We start from the raw sequence: 19,492 nt of genomic DNA on the forward strand, positions 1-19,492 counted from the left end.
TGGGGGTCTCCGGCGGAGCATCTCCCAGAAGCGTGAATGTGTGTTCACAAGTTTGCCCTTGGAACGCGGTGTTCAGCCCCGGGCGCCCGTGTCCTCCCCTCGTTGAGCACGCCCCCGAGGGCGACCGGATTGCTGGGCCCCGAGCTGCCGGCTGGGTCAGAAACGACCCCGGTCTCCGTTATTTATTCTCATTTCTCTTTGCACCAGTATTCGCTGTGGGGGTGACAACAGGGAGCTTGGTTGCGTGGCCTTCGTGCCCCGTTGCCTTCCGCGCCCGCGGCCTGGCCCTCCCGCCCGTCTCTTAGGAGCGCCAGCTCGGGAGGCTCCGGGCTCCGCGCCAGGCCAGCAGTTTCAGCTCTTCGCTTCGTGACCCCGTCACGGGGTGGTTCTCAGCCTGCTGCGCCTTGGCTTTTCTTCTCTGCTAGACGGGGCTGTAGGAGTTCGCCTCACAGTGTGTACAAGGTGCTTAGAGCGTCGGCAATACAAATTATCATAAGTAAGACCTGTTATTATTGATATCTGTAATTTAGAAAATGTTCACACGTATCTTACATGAACTTAGGGTCGAAGACTATTTTATGGGAGAGAAAACTGGGTTCGTATAGTTTTTGTATTATGATGCACCCTTGTTTCGTCAGGACTCACCAGGTGGAGAGGAAGAAGTTCCAAATTTCTGAGTGGATTGTGTTCCAAAAGGTTATGTATGATGGGATGATTTGGGGCCCAGTTTTCTATAGAAAGAGTGTTATGAAGTGGCAGTTCGATTTTTGAGTAGATACAAGCTTGTCTTAATGCATAACATGGTGAAAATATTCTAGATTTGCAACAAGTACAGTAATAATAGACCAAGGAAGTCAGTCGATATTTATGAAGTGTGCTAGACACAGTTAGACATGGCACCGAGGAGATTTTAGTTATGGGCCCTGCTCTCAAGAGACTCATAATGTCAATATAGGCAATTAAGGAAAAATATAAAAACACTGAACTACATTTTACTTGAATGGTAACTGAGAAGAGAAAAGTCTGGAGGAGCCTGCGGTGTGTGGGGTAGTTGACAGAGCATTGGCTTTGAGATGGCGACTCCTAGGCCTTCACCCTGTGTCTGCCACAAGCTCTCTCTGTTATTTGGGCAGGGGATTCCTTCATTCCTTACAGGGTGTCTTTAGCTGTGAAATAATGCAGTTGACCCAGCAGTGATCTTCAGGGTCCTCCTTGGTGCTGACATTTCTTGAAGGTGCTGCATGAGTACCATTCTCTATTGGGGCCGGGCCTCTCTTAGGGCATTTCCAAGGCTGTATTGGCCTTACACTGTGGGTTGTGTCTTTAGCTACAAGTGTATTCAGACTCAGGATTTTTCTGTAACTAGAATGCCAAAAACGTCTTTTTTCACTGCGTTAGGGTAAATGATAGAAAAGAAAAGGTTTTCAGAGGTAAATGGGCAAGAATTGGAAGAGTGTGGTTGGGGGAGGGACCAGGTGGTAAGACTGAGGGAAGGTCTGTCAGTTTAAACAGTTCCTGGTCTACAACGCCAGGTGGCATCCTCGGTCCAGGACTGTTGACTGCTGGCTGGCAAGGGTAGGACAAAGTGAAAGGAAGCCCCTTTAGGGTAAGGGAGTAAGAGGAAAACAGTGAACAAACTACTTCTTATAAAGATGGTCTCAAATTAGATATTTTGAGCGTTGGCGGTGTCTACATGCAGTGCTAGCGTGTAGTTGTACTTCAGAGAAAAACATGAGTGTAGCACTACTTGGCTGAAAAATGTTGTTCAGCATTATTACAGTGGAATCATTTCCCACATTTCCAAATATATCCCAGTTCTCTAACACTGCACTGGGGGGTAGACCATTTTGGAGCTTCGTTTCTGTAAGTGGTTTCTCTGTACTGCCATTCAGAAGAATCAGAATAAATGATAGGTTTAATACTTTTTTTCCCCTTTTAATTAGTGTTGAACTTTGTAGAAACAGTACTGAAGTGAGATGGAATGATACAGGGGAAGGAGTATCCTGGCAGGAGTCATCAGGTCCCCTTGGTATCAGCCCTGGCCCTTTATTAACTTTCTGTGTGGCCTTGACTGAGGCATTTAAGTTACCAGTATCTCAGTTTATTAAACCATGGAAAGAGGAGATTGGACTGGATGGTCATTTTCCAAACTGTACTGAGTTGAACACAAGCATATCATAGTATATTATTAGGTTTTCTTTCAATAGAGTGCTTCGTGGTTTAGTAAATGAGCAGAACTTCCCGTTAGATCACCTTCTTGGAGAGTCACAGTGTGCATATTCAGGTTCTGGGAAATTCTGATATAAACTAACTTGTCTTAAACTTCTGAACCTCAGAGCCCTTATTTCTCAGAACATTTGTTAACATCTTAGTGCCTCTAGAGTTTCATGGAATTCGATTGTAGACCTCGCTTGACTCTCTTGGGCATCAGTTGACAGTCCTCAGCTCAATTTCTCCATCTGCAAAATAGGGAAAGTACTAGCGATATAATAGAATTGCTGTGGCAGTTCAATGAGATCAGATGTGTAAGATTATCAGTGTCTCACACATGGTGCATGGTAAATATTTGTTGTATGTAATTTCTTTTTTCCTTTTGACTTCAAGATATAAGACCAAAATTCTTCATATTCTGTGAAGGGTGAAAATAACGGAGTCAAACAGATTCCCTGCTGAGTGTGGAGCCCCAGGCAGGACTCAGTCTTACAACCCTGAGGTCATGACTGAGCCCAAAGTAAGAGTCAGAGGCTCAGCTGACTGGGCCACTGTGCAGCCCTGCAGTTCTTTGAATTGTGAAATCATAATGAAGTTAGACTTGTTTATGTGGCCCAAAGACAGCACTGCATGTCAATATTCCTTTGATAGCCTGCATGTATTTATTTTGTTAATAACTTGAAAATTCATGGGGCACCTGGGTAGCTCAGTCCGTTGAGCCTCTGACTCTTGATAACATTGATACTGGCTCAGGTCATGGTCTTGAGATGGAGCCCTGCTTAAGATTGTCTCTCTGTCCTTCTGCCCTTCCCCTACTTGCTCGCTCGCTCACACACACACACACACACACACACGCACACAAAATCACTTTTTTTGGTTTTTTACATTTTATGAAAGATGTGTAGAAGCTATGCTTTTCATAGTTTGCATTTTTGTTACTGTGGGGTGGGTGACTAATTCAGTTAGAGTCACTGTGCTATAGGTAATTCAGGTTGCTTTTATTTAGAATAAGAATGAATCATACAGTTCTCTAACAATGAATTTGTTTTATCATTTATAGCATATGCTTAAGCTGAAATTACTATAGGTTTTATTTTTTTAAGTACATCATTTGAGGAGTAGGTGATGGAATCTGCCAGTGACCGGACCATATATTTGGACTTAAAAAAATTTCCTGTGAATAATCCACACAACATGTGTTTGAGTCTTAAATGTATGAGTTCTTGTAACCTTTTTTTTAAGTTGGCTCATATCATAGAATTTGAATTATATAGAGAACATATAGGACATAATGGTTATTGTGTGAATATTAAAAAATTACTTGTATTTATTTGGTGTTTATCATTGCTAAATCTTCCAGTCAGAATCTCTAGAAATGGATTTGGTAATAATATGTAATAGTGTGATGGTACTTGGCATACATGTAGCTATTTGGTGTATACACATGTTATCAAATACAGGTTTTCTACTCCATTTGATTTTCTCACTTGCTAATACCATTACTAAACTTTCGTCCTAATACAACTTGCTGTTATGAGAGAAAAAACATAGGTACTTTACAAAATAGTAGAATAAAAATCTCATTTCAGTCTAGTTGAAGGGAAGGTTTTGACACTGTTTGGTCATGTCCGTATGTATTGATGGACCTGAAAGAATTCATTAGTTTATTATTTTCGACAGAGTGAAGTACCAAGACAAGACGGCAGGGTGGTTACTGTCCTTTGTCTGATCTTCCTCCCAGTGAATGTCCTATTACAGTGGTATTAAGTGAATAAAAAAGGATAATCCTAAAACAACAAATAAGAAGGACCGTCAGAGCTGGAGATTTCAAAAATATTTATAGAACATGAAACACAGTTAGAGGTGTGGTTATTGATGAAACAGCCTGAAGGATGTCCCGGCGTAAGTATATGTGCTGAGTGGTCTGTGGTATACGAAGAGGCCAGACTGCTGTGCAGAACCTCACAGTGGTTGTGAGTGTTGATGTCCGATGGGAGAGAGTGTGAGAGCGGGATGTAAGTTTATGATGGAATAGCACGCAGATCTTTATCATGGAGGCTTGGGGCTTGTGGAATGGGCTGGTGTCATCTGCAGAAATTGAAGAAAGTGGAGGGACAAAGAACAGCCTGATGGTGCCCTAGCAGAGCCCTCTGAATTTTCACTTAGGAAGCCCCCAGTGTACTAGCCAACTTCTTACCCTGTGTCTCCACGGGAAGCTGACCTTTCAACAAGGCTTTCCCGTGTACGCTTACGTACCAGCCAAATTGTCAAGGATCACCTTCAGTCAGGCTTTCCCTCCTACTACCATCGCTGCTACTCTTCCAGACTGCTTTGTCAAAAGGCGACTTGCATGGGACAAATACAGTGATCACTTTTAAGTTCTCCTCTCATGTGAATTAACAACTTTTCAGTCGATCACTTTGTCTTCTTAAAACATTTTCTTTTTCTTTTTGTGTCTGGGACAACACTCTTATTTGGATGGCTTCTCCAGCAGTCTGTTCTGCAGGACTTTTGAAATGCCCCAGGGCTCAGGACTTAGCCTGCTTCTCGGTCTGTTCTCTCTCTAGGGCAGGGGTTGACTAATGCTTTCCGTAAAGGGCCCCGATGAGTAAACAGCAGGCTTTGCAGGCCATAGCGTCTCTGGCACAACTACTTAACTCCACCTCTGTAGAAAGCAACCAGAGAGAGTAAGAAAAATTCATTTACACAAATAAAAACAGGCCGTGGGCCAAAGTTTGCTGACTGTAGCTGTTGCTCTAAGTGACCCTTTTCAGTCCCGTAGCTTTAGGTAATCATCTGTGCCTCCCACATTTGCAGCAGCCTGAATCTCTTGAACTCGAGATCGACATATCCAATAAACATATTCCGTCTTCCTACCTAGGTGTCTCAGACACATCTCAAGTTTACCATGTACAGAGCTCCAGATTCCTCTGCCCACTGGGTTGTTTCTTTCTGTCCTCATGTCGGTAACCAATAACTCAGCAGATGTTCTTGGTGCCTTTCTTACTCCTAACCCCACTTCTAATTCAGTAGTTTCTCCCTTCAGCTGTGTTTTTGAAATGTATCCAAAAGACAGTTATTTCCCTCCACTCCCACTCTTGCCGCTTGATCTGTTTTCCCCCTGACCAATTGTAGTAGCTTCCTGATTCTTCTCCCTGCTGCCACCCTGGTCCCCCTGTAGTCTGCTTTTCACACAGAAGTCACCTCGGTCCTTTTATTTATTTATTTATTTATTTAAAAGATTTTATTTATTTATTTGACAGAGAGAGAGATAGAGACAGCCAGTGAGAGAGGGAACACAGGCAGGGGGAGCGGGAGAGGAAGAAGCCTGCTCCCAGCAGAGCAGGGAGCCCAATGCGGTGCTTGATCCCAGGACCCTGGGATCACGCCCTGGGCCAAAAATGACTGAGCCACCCAGGCGGCCCACCTTGGTCCTTTTAAAATGTAAGTCATCATGTCTAGGCTCTGCTCCAAACCTCAGTGGCTTTTCATTTCGCTCAAGATAAATTTCCAATATTCACCACAGTATACAGGGTCCTGTGTGACTAACACTGGACTTCCTGTGTGAATTCGTCGCCTGCCACTCTTCCTTTTGATCAGTGTGTTCCAGCCATCCTGGCCTCCTTGCGGTGTTCCTCCCTAGATACCTGCTTGACCTGCTTCCTCACTTCATTTAGGTCTGTGCTGAAGGTGTTACCCATCAGTGAGATCTTCCTTGTCCTTTCCATTTAAATTTTATCCTTTCCCTTATTCGTATTCCTTTCTTGCTCTCATTTCTTTTCCTTTATGGCGCTTACTGTACCCAGTATAGTAAGAACGTATTCATACTCATTGCTTCTATACTTGCCCCCCCACTAGAATATAAATTCCATAAGAACAGGGAATCTGTATACCCAGGACTTAGGTGTTCAATAAATATCGAGTGAATGAATTTAAGGAAATCTTATAAGTTAAATACAAAAAAAAGAAGAGAATTTGACTTTTAAAAAGTCCGATGAGTGTCCTCTGAGATTTTAGAAACTGCCTATCCAAAGGAAGAGGAGGCAATGAAGAAAACATAATTACAGACATATTAAAATATTGTAATTGTAAAAACAAAGAACTGAGTAGAAGGTGTAGTGGGCAAATGGTGTTCCTTTGTTTTAAACCACCGAGTTTGTGATCATCTGTTATGTCAGTCCTGGAAAACTAATACAGAAAAGTTAGAATGTAAGGTAAAGAAATCTACCGGAGAAGTTAGAATGTAAGGTAAAGAAATGTACCGGAGAAGTTAGAATGTAAGGTAAAGAAATCTACCGGAGAAGTTAGAATGTAAGGTAAAGAAATGTATCAGAAAGTAGAACAAAATGTCAAAGGCAGAAACACAATGTAGAGGAGACGTGGAGATGTAATCTAGGAAGTCCAGTACTTGACTAATGTGAGTGCCAGGAGGGACGGAGAGGTAATTATCAAAGAGACAGTAGAAGAGATCTAAGAATTTAAGGACCCTAGTGTTCTGAGTCTCAGACATATTGCAAAATCTCAGAAAACTGAGGCTTTTATAAAGAAGATCCTGAAAGTCCTGGAGCATGGGGCAGGGGAGGGAGGGAGAACAGGTCACCTGAGAAGGAATAAGAATCAAACTCGTATTTGACTTAAGAGCATAAATGAATGCATAAAGCCTTTAGAATTATGAGAAAAAATAACTTTCCTCCTAGAATTTACCATCAATGTAGGGTGAAGACCAAATAAGGACATTTCAGATGTTTATGGACTTGGGAGATTTACCTCATATGCATCCTTTCTTACAGAACACAAATTAGGGATATGCTCCTGCAAAACAAGTAAGTAAACCAAAAAAGATGAATGCATGGAATCCAGAAAACAGATCTGAGCTGGAGACCAAAGAAGCAAAGTCTTAGGATGCCAGAAAAATAATTCAGTCCATATTGCAGCAAGAGGTTAGGGATTTCCAAAGGGAGCTGTTTGTGTGTAGAGAGAATTCCATAGTCTTTGTGGAATCTGTGAGGCATTTGAATAATTTATAGGTATGATTATGACTGACAATGGAAGAAACATAATTAGAAGCACAAGTCAAAACAGAAGCTGAACAGGAAAGGGAATTTAATTATAACATTATACTTGGCCAAAAATCAGTACGTAGACAATGCTTCTCAAACTTACTTCAGTGTAAGAAGTGTTTGTGAGTGCTTGCTAAAAATCCAGATATCCAGATTTCTCTTCTTAAGATTCTGATTCCCTAGGTTTGGGAGGTCCAGAGACCTGTTTTAACAAACACTCCCAAGTTTTTCCTATCCTTAGAAAAATTTTGGAAATATACTAATAGAGCACAGAAAATTCAGTCTGATTATAGAACACTTACCAATCTTGAAATGTAAAAATAAAAGTGCAGAACATAAAAATTAGGGGAGAGAAGGATGAGGGGACTGAAGTAAAAAGCCAGTTAGTATGATCAAATACCATATGTGTTTGGAGGAACAAGGAGTAAAGCTATAAAGTGTTAAGATTGGTCAGTAGAGAATTTAAGAGGAATAGGTTGGTGGGCAGATGAACTAAACATCTCTTAGAATTGGAATCAGTAGATAATTTCTAAAATTGATAAGGTAAAAACTAAACATACAAATACATTATTTGGAGAGATGTAGATAGTCATTAGACCTCAAGTACGTTAAAGGTGAAAAATTTTGCTCCGACAGTGGATCTGGATTGCAGAGAGGTGGAGATTTTAACCATGTCCATGCATCGCTTTGTTGAAACAGCAGAAGAGGTATTTTAAAAAGCAAGTTGGCAGCAGCAACTTGGCTTCAAATCTAAAGACACAACCGGTCTCAGCTTCAATTAATGCTCTAACTCAGGATTTATCACTGGTTTATTCTGAGGCTCTGAGACAGGGCTGTGTATGCCGCTGTGCTTCAGTTCTGTCATCTTGACAGTGGCACGCGTGGCTGGCTCCAGTGCTTGCTGCGTGGACCACATCTGTCTGGGGCTCGTCTGTAAGGTATGAGGATCAGGATAGATAGCACCTGTCTTCACCTCTACCTGCAGAGAGGCTCAACACTCTTCATACGGAGCATGCTAGCATGGTAATAGCGCTGACCCTAGAAGGCTTCATGGGTTCTCCTCCTCCCTTTCTGCGTTAGGTCAATGATGAGCTTTCTGATTCTGCCAGGAGGACTCCTTCGTCTTTGCACTCACTGGGTGATGCTGATGTGGGGGATGTGGTACTTGCCCTGTCTTGGCTGTGGGCATAGCTCACTTTTTAGCACTTTTGTATTCTGGCATCTAATACATTACCGTTTACAAACTAAATTACATATTGCTAATTGGAAAAAAATGGAGAAAATTAAGTTTCAGAGAAATTGAGTGACTTTATCTAGCTCAGTAACTGGAAGTCAGGCTCTTGTCTCTGTATTCATTCCTCTGTATGAGTTTTTGTTATATTGCCCATCAAAGCATTATCATTATCTGACATCTAAAGCCGTCTTTTATTTTTATTGTTGCAGATGTAATTCTTTCTATTCCTTTTTCTTCATCAGTACATTTTATCTATACTGTTTGGTGATCCAGATGGCTTCTAGTAGGTACTGGTCATCTGAATCAGAGCACTCACTCACTAATACTCCTTTTACTTTCCAAGATGCCAGTCAGATAACAACTTAAACCCATATGTTGGCATTACCATAATCTTTGAATATCATGTTTAGATCCTGATTTAAAGAGATAGATACCTCAGCACACTTCATAAATCTTTAGGTTTTAGTAATCCCAGCTTAGGCTGGCCTTATTTTTTTCCTCAGGCTGGAGTAACATGCTTTCATCCTAAATCTTAGTAAGTTGGTTGGGGCTTGTCCCCAGTTAACAAAAGCGTTGGAGCTTTGGAGAAATTTAATACCAAATCAATGTGCTAGAGGTATCATTTATTCTTAATTACAAAGGCAGCCCAACTATTCCGTTAAATTTTCTTACTTCCTTAATTTTAATACCGAAGTTCCCTGGTTTGCGCAGTTGCCTGAATTCTTAGAGCTGAGATTATTGCTAATTTCCATCATGGTGATAGGTTCCAAATGTAATAATTGACATAATCTTCCAAAGGATTGTATTTTTCTCAAAACTACCTTATCTTTGTGACTTAAAGCTGAGAAAAGAATCACAGGTTTGTGACTGTTCATTGGGACAAGAGCTTACATTTATACTTTAATCCCTGTTTTTCTTAACCTATTTTTTTGCTTCATATTTATTTTTAAAATTATATACAGTGAAATTGAGTCTTTTTTTGTGAACAGTTGGGAGTTTCGATAGAATATAGGTTCATTTAAACACCATCACAATCAAGACACAGAACAGTCCATCGCTCCTGAACAGTTTCCTTGTGGTCTGTCTTGAGTCACCTTTACCCTCTATCCTTAACTCCTGGCAGTCACTGATCTGCTCTTTGTGCCTGTAGTTTTGCCTTTTCCAGGATGTCATCCAAATGGAATTGTTTGAGTCTAGCTTTTTTCACTTGGCATGATACATTTTAGATTTATCCATTTTGTTGTGTGTATCAATAGTTCATTCTTTTTTTTTGGGTACTAATAAATCATTGAGCAAAATACCAGTATATGGGTATAGCAGAATTCATTATCCATTTACTGTTTGTATATTTAGTTTGCTTCCAGTTTTTGAAGATTTTGAATAAAGCCACCTATCAACATTCACTTAGAAATTTTCCTGTAAACATTAGTTTTCGTTTCTCTTGGTCAAATACTTAACAATAGGATTCCTGGGTCAAATGTTTGACTTTATAAGAAATTCCCCACTATTTTCCAAAGCGCCGTATCATTTTCAATTCCCACTGCCTTATCTTAATAGAAAATAAATGTTACCCTCTTAAGTATCTGTATTAGTTATAGAAAAGTAAATAATCATGCAACAGACTGATAATTTTGTTCTTGTGTTGCTCCTAGATGATTTTAAACTCAGGCAGAGAATTTCAGGTTTGCTCTAGTATGCAAAAGGTTATTTTTTTAAGGTGCATTGTTTTAACTAATGAAAAAGAACTTTGTAGATCATAGTAAGATTGTATATACTTCGCCATTTATGTGCTCTTTCTCTTCTTTATCCTACCCTGTGAATGGGTCCTTTAGGAGTACCTTGTTGCTAAAGTGGGAAAAGAACAATTTCGTGAACCGTTTGGAGGGAAAAATGAAATAGTATTAGAGATATATTTATTAAATGCGTACTGAATGATAGGTACTTCCTGGATGCTGGGGACCCAGTGGGGAGTATAGCAGAACAAACAAGCAAACAACAAAAACTCCTTCCTTCAAGAACTTTAGTAACAGGTGCTAAGGAAAACCTGCACAACATGAGAAGAAGAAATGCAGTTTTGGTGGAGTCAGGGCCACTATTAAGTTATATGCTTCTAGTTTTAGCAGGCTGAAGCATGGCTTGTTTTTGTTTTTCTAAATAAACTTTAAAAAAATAATTTTGGATTTGGTGAAGTTGCAAAGATAGTACAGAATTCCGATATATTTCTTACCAAACTTCCTTAATGTTAACATCTCTCATTACCAATGTACATTTGTTAGAACTAAGAAGCCAACATTGGTACCTACTGTTAATTCCAGATTTTATTTGGGGATCACTAGTTTGTCCACTAATGTCATTTTTCTGTTCTAAGATCCAGTTCAAGGTGCCACATGGCACTTAGTCATTATATTTCCTTACTCTCCTCCAGTCCCACAGTTTCTCAGTATTTCCTTGTTTGTTTTATGAGCTTGAGACTTTTGAAGAGTATTGGGTAGGTATTGTGTAGAATGTCCCTCAGTTTGGATGTATCTGCTGTCTTTCTTGTGATGAGACTGGGGTTATGGGTTTGGGGGGAAAAAACAACAGAAGTGAAGTGCCCTTCTCATCACGGCATATCAGGAGGTACATGATGTCGGCATGACTTGCCACTGGTGATGTTAACCTTGATCACTTGGCTAAGGGTACTGTTTGCCAAGATTCTCTACTGTAATGTTACTGTTTTCCCTTTATGTTCTATTTTTTGGAAGTGAGCATTAAGTCCAGTCTACACTCAGGGGGAGAGGGTAGAAGCTTTACTTCTTGGACGGGAGACATCTATAAATATTGCTTGGAATTTTTCTAGAAGGAAGGTTTGTCTCTTCTCCCTCATTTATTTATTTATACAGTCATTTGTATCAGTGTGGTCTCATGTATATTTATTTTATGCTTTGGCTTATAATCAAATAGTCTATTATCTGTTGCTCAGTTTGTCCATCTTTGGCCTTTGGGAGCTCGTACAGGTTGGCTCCATTTCCTTTTCACGTACCGCCAGCCTTTTGTTTCCTTCGGCACTTGGTCGGTTGTTGGTATTACAGGATCCATCAGGTTGATCTGGTATGTTTTGTCCCACCCTTAGAATTAGCCCCTTCTTTAAGAAGCCCTAGTTCTTTTTTATTGGAGAATGGTATTTGGAAACCAACATTTGGGTGCTGAGTGTACTCATTGCTATTGGGCTGTCAGCCAGTCCATGGTTTATTTTGTTAAAATATTTTTAAAGTCTAAATTTGAAAAGTATGCCAAAGAGGTAGCAGGCCAGAAATGAAACATACCCTGACTTAGGGAATTAGAGACTGAAAACATTTATGGCTGTATTAAGCCCAGCTTTTGGAAACAGATATGTTCCGATAAAGTGCATATTAAGTTGTTGTATTTTATTTAAATAACATCTGCTTTTAAAAGTATTTAAAATATGCATTTCAGTATACAATGAAGATAAGGTAGTTTCTGTTATCAAAGTTCATTTTTATTTTAAGCTTACCTTAATATAAGCATCCTTATCACTGAGTGGAAACCAGTGATTTGTTTCTTTTATTTGGGTAGGAACTTTACATCTTTGTTCATGTGAATTATAGACAGAAATTGGGAATTCTGTTGTGAGGTTTCTCCTAGGGAAATTGATACCAGTTTTAATTCAGTCACTTATTAACGAATCTCTTTTCAGAAGTGAGATTTTTCGTATTTGGATGTTAGTCAATTTTAGATATTTTCTGCTTTGGATGTTTTAAGCTACAGAGATAAGTACAGTTGACCCTTGAACAAGACAGGGTTAGGGGCACCTGCCCACGTTATAGTGGAAGATCTGTGCACAACTTCTGACTCTTTAAAAACTTAATTACTAATAGCTTATGTTGACCAGGAGCCTTACCAATAGCATAAACAGTCGATTAACACACATTTTTATATGTTTTATGTATCATGTACTGTGTTCTTATAGTAAAGTAAGCTAGAGAAAAGATATGGTATTAAGAAAAATCATAAGGGAGAGAAAATACATTTACTGTACTGCATTGTATCTTTAAAAAATTATGTATAAGTGGATCCGTGCAGTTCAGATTTAATGCTGTTCAGGAGTCAGCTGTAAATTATTTTGGCAAACCAAAATATGGTTTATTTGGTATGTATCCTCTTTGGTCAGCATATTGGGGCAAATTTTAAAAGTTGAGTTAAACTTTAAATTTGGGGTTAAAAAGGTTAATTTGAAAAATCTTTAAATACTTCTTTAAAAAGTTTAAAAGTGGATAAGGGTATAATTGTTCTGAAAAGGACAGGATAGTCAATTGCTTTAATTCTGTATTTTTATTTTTGTGTTTTTTTTCCCTTTGCAGAGAATGTAGCTGGTCACTACATTTCCCCCTTTCATGATATTCCTCTGAAGGTGGACTCAACAGAGGTATTGTTTTAACTTGCTTTGGGGGTGAAAATACATACTTCTAATATCACAAAATGTTTTTTGGAAGCATCTCGAAAGGAAAGAATGCAGTTGGAAGTCAAGAAGGACAACAGAGTTGTAAGCCTCCTTCATGAGTTAGAATTAGTATGAGAGTAGGATCCTTCCAGGACGAAGATTATGGACCACTGATGTGGGATTTGTGCTGCCTCCCAGTCCTTCAGAGGACTGGACTGTCAATATGATGGCACCAGGGAGAATAATAGTGAAGGTTTATTGAATGCCCATAGTGCTTATCCAGACACTGTCCTCAGAGCTTGACTTGCATTATCTGGGTACGGCTAGAGCTACTGTTATTACCCTTATTTTGTTAATGAGGTTCAGTGCTTCGCCCATGATCACAGATCTGTCTGTTGTAGGAGGTGGGATATGAATTTAGGTGCTCTAACTCCAGAGGTTGCATTCTTAATTGCTGTTGTGTAATCCTTCCAGCTCATTACTTCTAAGTAGTGTTCAGCTACAGGACAGGAGGTCAGATAACCTGGAGACAGAAGAAAGCCAAAGATAGGGCAGAAAGACCTACCTTTTTACTGTGTGTGTGTGTGTGTGTGTGTGTGTGTGTGTGTGTGTGTGTGTGTGCGCGCGCTCATGTGTTTTGTTTTGTTTTTGCCAAAGAACAGTCCAACCCAAATATCTCATGTCTCCCAACACCTCTCCTTGCTTTTGGCCAAAAGTGCATGCATTCATTTATTCATTTATTAATGTTTTCTTTCGGTAAACAATCATTGCAGCATTATGAGCTAGACAGCATTCCAGGCACTAGGGTTGCAGTGGTGAGTAGGATAGATACTAGATCTAGTTTGCACTCGACTGGAGGAGACAGACAGACAGAAAACAAGTCAATCAATAAGGTTAAGTGCTATAAACCTTAAAATAGGGTAATGAAAGGAGGGGTTGGTCGGTGCTTCTTCAAGTGGGAGTATACCATGACAAAACTGTTTACTTAGCAAAATAATAATATTAATATTCTGGGGAATCATGGACTAAGTAGGGGTGGAGCTGGAACAAAGTGGACTAGAAACATCCCAGTGGGTATGATATTCTGCCTAAGGAGAATGTGGTTTGGGGAATATGAGATTGGGGTTAGGCAAAGTTGAGACTGGGGCAAGGCAAAATATAACAGGATAAGCCAGTGAATTCTGGGCATGTGGAGATTGGCACCCACAGTGGTTGTGTGGATAGGTTTCCCCCATCCTCAGCCATAACGGTTGCACCTTATACTTTGGGATGTGGTATTTTAGGAACAGAAAAATGTTTCAAGGCCTACTTGGAATAATCGTTTTTCTGTTTTGTATCCTTCATTAGTGGTTTTTTTGGTGTGTAAAAGTTACATATAAGTGTGAGCATTTGTGAATGGTGTAATTTTTCTTCCCGACCGATCACACACTCTGTTTGAATTTGAAAGTGCTTGATGGAGGCAGAGTAATCACACCTTGGTGGAATGTACAGGCAGGAGGTGCAGTGAGTGCTTTCATGGCTTGTTAGTCACGCTCGGAGAGTTTCATTTCAATAATGAAATGACTGTTTTAAGTGTAATCACTGGAAACTGACAGTCTTTCCTTAAAGACCGAACAGAGCCTTTGTTCATTTTATAAAAACTAGGAAAATATACTTGAAAGAGATTTAGCTTTTCTGATAATTTATTTTATGAAACAGTTTGATGCTCATGCACTGGGGGTGCAAATGCTGAGAGCAAAGGCACTGGGCGTTTGGTAGGTTCTCTGTCGCATCAGGCTTCTGGACAGCCTCCGCAGTGGGGTGTTTCCGTAGTAGGCTTACTTTCATTGCTTTGCAATGCAGCTGTGTTCTTTGCTGAAATATTACAATTATAAATACCATCTTTTCTTTTATAGGAAAATGGCATTCCTACAAAGAGAGCACGAAATGATGAATATGAGGTATATCTCTAAAGGTTTTTATTTTTGTGAATCACTTCTGTTGTCCATTAAAGACCTTGATGATAGTTTGTGTTTGTAAAGTGCTTCTAAAGCTTTCCCCCCCCCAAGATTTTTGTGTGCGTTCTGATGGTTTTTTTCTTCTAGTATCTGTTTAAGGCAGCTAGGGATGATCTTACTGTTTCACTTTTTTTTCTTGTAGTAAAGTATACATAAAATAAAATTTACCATTTATTGCGCGATTTTTAAAGTGTACAATTCAGTGTAATTAAGTACGTTCACATATGCAGCCGTCACCACCACCATTCTTCGCCAGAACTTCATCTTCCCAAACTGAAACTCCACCCAGTAAACACTAACTCTCCACGCCCTGCTCCGCCCAGCCTCTGGTAACTACTATTCTGCTTTCTGTTTATGAGTCTGACTATTCTAGGAACCTCCTTACCATTTCATTTTATACGTGAAGAACCAGAGAGAATCAGGAAATGAACCCAGATTTTAGTAGTGAGTTATTTATCATGGTAGATAGTCTAAAGTAAAGGTACTTTATGAAAATTGGTCAGTTTATCATTTTTTTATTCTAAGGGAAAAGGTGGTTTGAGAGGCTGTTTTAGAATTCAGGAACAAGTCTTTTGGGGATAGAGGAGAAAAAAAAGTTAAACCAACTATACGCTAAAATAAATGTGTTCTAAATATACCTTTTAAATTTGTGACTGTCAGACCTTTAATAGTCCTTGACTTAGGACCAGAACATTTGATTGATGCCTGTCATCCCATCTCATGCTGTTGATGCCTTTTTATCTTGCTGATGCCAGACACTTTTTCCTGCCACCTTCCTCAGCCTTCTTTTCCCTTCAACCTTATTTCCGTTTTTTCTCTACTCCAACTGAAGCTTATGACCCCAGCCTTTGAATCTACCTCCAGAAATAGCTGTGAGCGCCGTTTAATCCCTGCCACCTTTGCCTGCCATCCATATTGTATTTTCTTAAATTGGTGTCTGTTAAAATGGTCTTTAAACCGTCTATGTTGGAATAACGTAGAACACTTGTTAAAATTTCAGATGCCAGGGCTTATTCTGTATCTACTAAATCAGAATCTGCTTGATGGGGACTGGTTAGTCCTCATATTTAACAAGTGTTTCAGGGCATTCTATACACATTGAAGTTTGAGAACCGCTGCCCTAGATGGGGGTGAATAGATACTGAGGGCTTCGAGGCTTTATAGGTTCCTGGAGACTTTGTGTATTAACCTGGAAATAGTTTTGTTTTTTTTTTTTTCCCAGCGGGAAAAATGTATTGAGTCCATACAGCCAACTTAAAATTTTAATTCTTAGAACATGGTTCATATGTCAGAGACTGCCTGATTTGAGTCTGTAGTTTGTGTGTTTATTTATATATAATTCTCTCCCATTTTTTTCTAACCCCAAGCCCTTGGCAACAACTTTTCTACTCTCTGTTTCTATGAGTTTGGCCCCTCCCTCCCTCTTCTTTCCTTCCTTCCTTCCTTCCTTCTTTCCTTCCTTCCTTCCTTCCTCTTTCTTTCTTTCTTTCTTTCTTTCTTTCTTTCTTTCTTTCTTTCTTTCTTTCTTTAATTCCAGATATAAGTGGTACAGTGCAGTATTTGTCTTTCTCTTTTTGGCTTATTTCAGTGAGAATAATGCCCTAATAGTCCACCCATGTTGTCACAAATGGCAGGTTTCCTCCTTTCTCATGGCTGAATAATATTCCATTGTATCTTTATCTTTTCATCCGTTGATGGACGTTTAGATTGTTTCTGTATCTTGGCAATTGTGAATAATGTTGCGATGAGCATGAGAGTGCAGATATCTCTTCAATATTCTGTTTTCATTGTCTTTTTTATTTTATTTATTTGTCAGAGTAGAGAGAGAGAGCAAAAGCAGGGGGAGTAGCAGGCAGAGGGAGAGGGAGAAGCAGACTCCCCGCTGAGCAGGGAACCCGATGTTGAGCTCAATCCCAGGACCCTGGGATCATGACCTGAGCTGACGGCAGATGCTTAACCTACTGAGCCACCCAGGCGCCCCTCATTTACTTTGGATAAATATCCAGAAGTGGGATTGCTGGATCATATGATAGCTTTGTTTTTATTTTTTTGAAAAACTGTCATACTGTTTTCTGTAGTGACTGTAGCAGTTTACATTCCCACCAACTATGCACAAGCATTCCCTTTTTTTCACATTCTCACCAACACTTGTATTTCATGTCTTTTGATGATGACAGCTATTCCAGCAGATGTGAGGTGATATCTCATTGTGGTTTTGATTTGCATTTCTCTGGTTTGTGGTGTTGAGCACCTTTTCATGTATCTTTTGACTCTGTGTCTCTTGGAAAACTGTCTGTCCAATTCTTCTACCCATTATTTTAAAGATAATTTATTTGAGAGAGAGAGCATGTATGCGTGAGCTCACATGGTGGGAGGGGCAGAGGGAGAGTTGCAAGCAGACTCCCTGCTGAGCGTGGAGCCTGCTCCCTGGGCTGTCTCAGGACCCTGAGATCATGACCTCAGCAGAAACCAAGTCAGTCCCTTAACTGACTGAGCCACCCAGGGGCCACCTCTGCCTATTTCTTAATCGGATTTTTTTTTCTATTGAGTTGCATGAGTTCTTTGTGTTTTGGATATTAATCCTTATCAGATATATGACTTACAAGTATTTTTTCCCATTTATAGGTTACCTTTTTATGTTGTTAATTATTTCCTTTGCTGTGCAGAAGGATTTTATTTTTGCTTTTGTTGCCTTTGCTAATAGTATCAAATCCAAAGTTTATTTGATCTTTTAAGAGTTAGAGGAAAGAAGGGTGATTTCCTCCCATTTTTCCCCAAAGTATATCAAATTTACTGACTTTTTTCATATCTTAAGAGTTTTTCTTTTTGGCTTTTGCAATAAAAATAGAAGGGAAAAATGGAGGGAGAGAGAACACCTGAAGGAGGAGGTAAATGGTTCTTGCTCGTATCCGGCTTTCTCACTTGAAATGTGTCCCCTCACATCTTTCTGATTTTCCAGTAAATTTCAACAGACCATTACTGGTTTATAATTAACAGTAGTCTTAGGATAACCAGACTGACATTGGCTTAAAAAAATTACAGGTAATATGCGTTTTAGCTGGAGAGCAAAAAAGCAGGCTGGAGATTTGCAGAGATCAGGAACAAGTGATGAAGGAGAGATGGTTTGCAGGCTTAAAATTCAAACCTTATCTTTTGTTCTTTTGGCCTATTTCAAGTCTGTGTGAGTGGTTTTGGTAGGTGCCATTGTGTAAAACAGTTGTGACTATCCTGGTCTTCTCCGTCACCTTTGAGGATTCATCTGTATGCATTTGTTCTCTTACAGCCAGGCTTTCAGGGATGAATAAATTATGTGAACGTCTGCCATTTACTTAGGTTTTTCTTTTTAACAGCTATTTGAGACATATTTAAACAGGTGCTGGGGTACCTCATAAAAGAGCATAGAAAATGAAACATAACAGCAAGACTGTGTATAAGGTTGCTAAGATAGGTATGAGACATACTTCTATGGAGCAGTTGTTGGGAATTCATGCTTGGCTTTGTTCTTTATCTCATCATGGATGTGCATTTCTGTCTTTGGTAAACTTTAGTCTTAACTAGAAAAACTTAACCATCATTACTTTTGTGGCTCACTTTATATTTGTATTTAATTGTGTAAATGGCATTCTTTGAATTAATAGCATACATGTATCACTAAGCCCCCAGATACTGTTTAGCAGTGCTGTAAGCCAGAGGTTTGCAACTCTGGCTGCATATTAAAATTGCTTGCAGAGCTTTTAAAAATAAGCAGTGCCCTGGCTACATCCCGAAACTATTGAATTCAAATATGTGGGAGGTGGGTTCTAGGAAATCTTTTTTTTTTTCTTAATTGATCAAAGCTTTCCTGGTGATTTTGACGCGTGTCACAATTGAGAAGTATTTTTAATCACTGCTTTCTCAAATGATCTGTGCTAAAGGATTAGTTTTTTAGTTTATTTCTGCTCTGTTGTGAATTGATATTTTTAAAAAATACAGTAAAAATGAATTATTAGGAAAGTGTAATTTAAAGTTCAACAGACCTAAAAATGACTCCATCAAATTGCTATAAATGTTTCTAAATGAACCAGTAACAATCAGCTTGCAGATTAGCTCTGGTTCTTGGCCACACTGGGTGTAGCACTGTTGCTTTCCTATGGTAGGTTGTTAGTCACTCATACCAAAATGGCATGCTAGTCAACTTTAACCTCGAGACTTTCTCTTTGTAAGTCCCAAACTGTAGGAAATTACAGACTTATGTTCCTAAGTTCTGTAGGCACTCATTTTTACTCACCATTGACTTAGAGTCTCTTTTGCTTTAAACACTCTGCAAAGTTCAAAAATGATAAAAAGAAGCAGTGGTCCTTTGTAACTTTAGGGGGGAATCAGAAATTTTAGATAAGCAAGCTAAGTGTAGAAAGGCATCAGTCTGTTTTTAAACTTGATACTTATCTATGCTAGTAACCTTAATTTTACATTATGATCATAATAACTTGTCTTTAAATAATGTTTCTGATTTTCAAAATATTTTACTTCATAATTTTTTGTGTATTTTCATTTAAATTATATAATTGAT

The 19,492-nt window shown here is 39.3% G+C and overlaps 1 protein-coding gene across 1 annotated transcript in view; it reads left to right on the forward strand.

Annotated features, from left to right (window-relative positions):
* Positions 1-225: 225 nt before the first annotated feature.
* The window catches only part of PPA2 (inorganic pyrophosphatase 2), a gene marked incomplete at its 5' end in the record, with an annotated part of 78,798 nt that continues 59,531 nt past the window's right edge, over positions 226-19,492 (forward strand). Inside the window, 3 exons of the mRNA XM_034672119.1 lie at positions 226-496; positions 12,867-12,931; positions 14,842-14,886. Of these exons, the coding sequence (XP_034528010.1) occupies positions 226-496; positions 12,867-12,931; positions 14,842-14,886 (381 nt within the window). The remainder of the gene's footprint in view (positions 497-12,866; positions 12,932-14,841; positions 14,887-19,492) is intronic.

Source organism: Ailuropoda melanoleuca, chromosome 11 (assembly GCF_002007445.2).
Source record: "Ailuropoda melanoleuca isolate Jingjing chromosome 11, ASM200744v2, whole genome shotgun sequence".
NCBI lineage: Eukaryota > Metazoa > Chordata > Mammalia > Carnivora > Ursidae > Ailuropoda > Ailuropoda melanoleuca.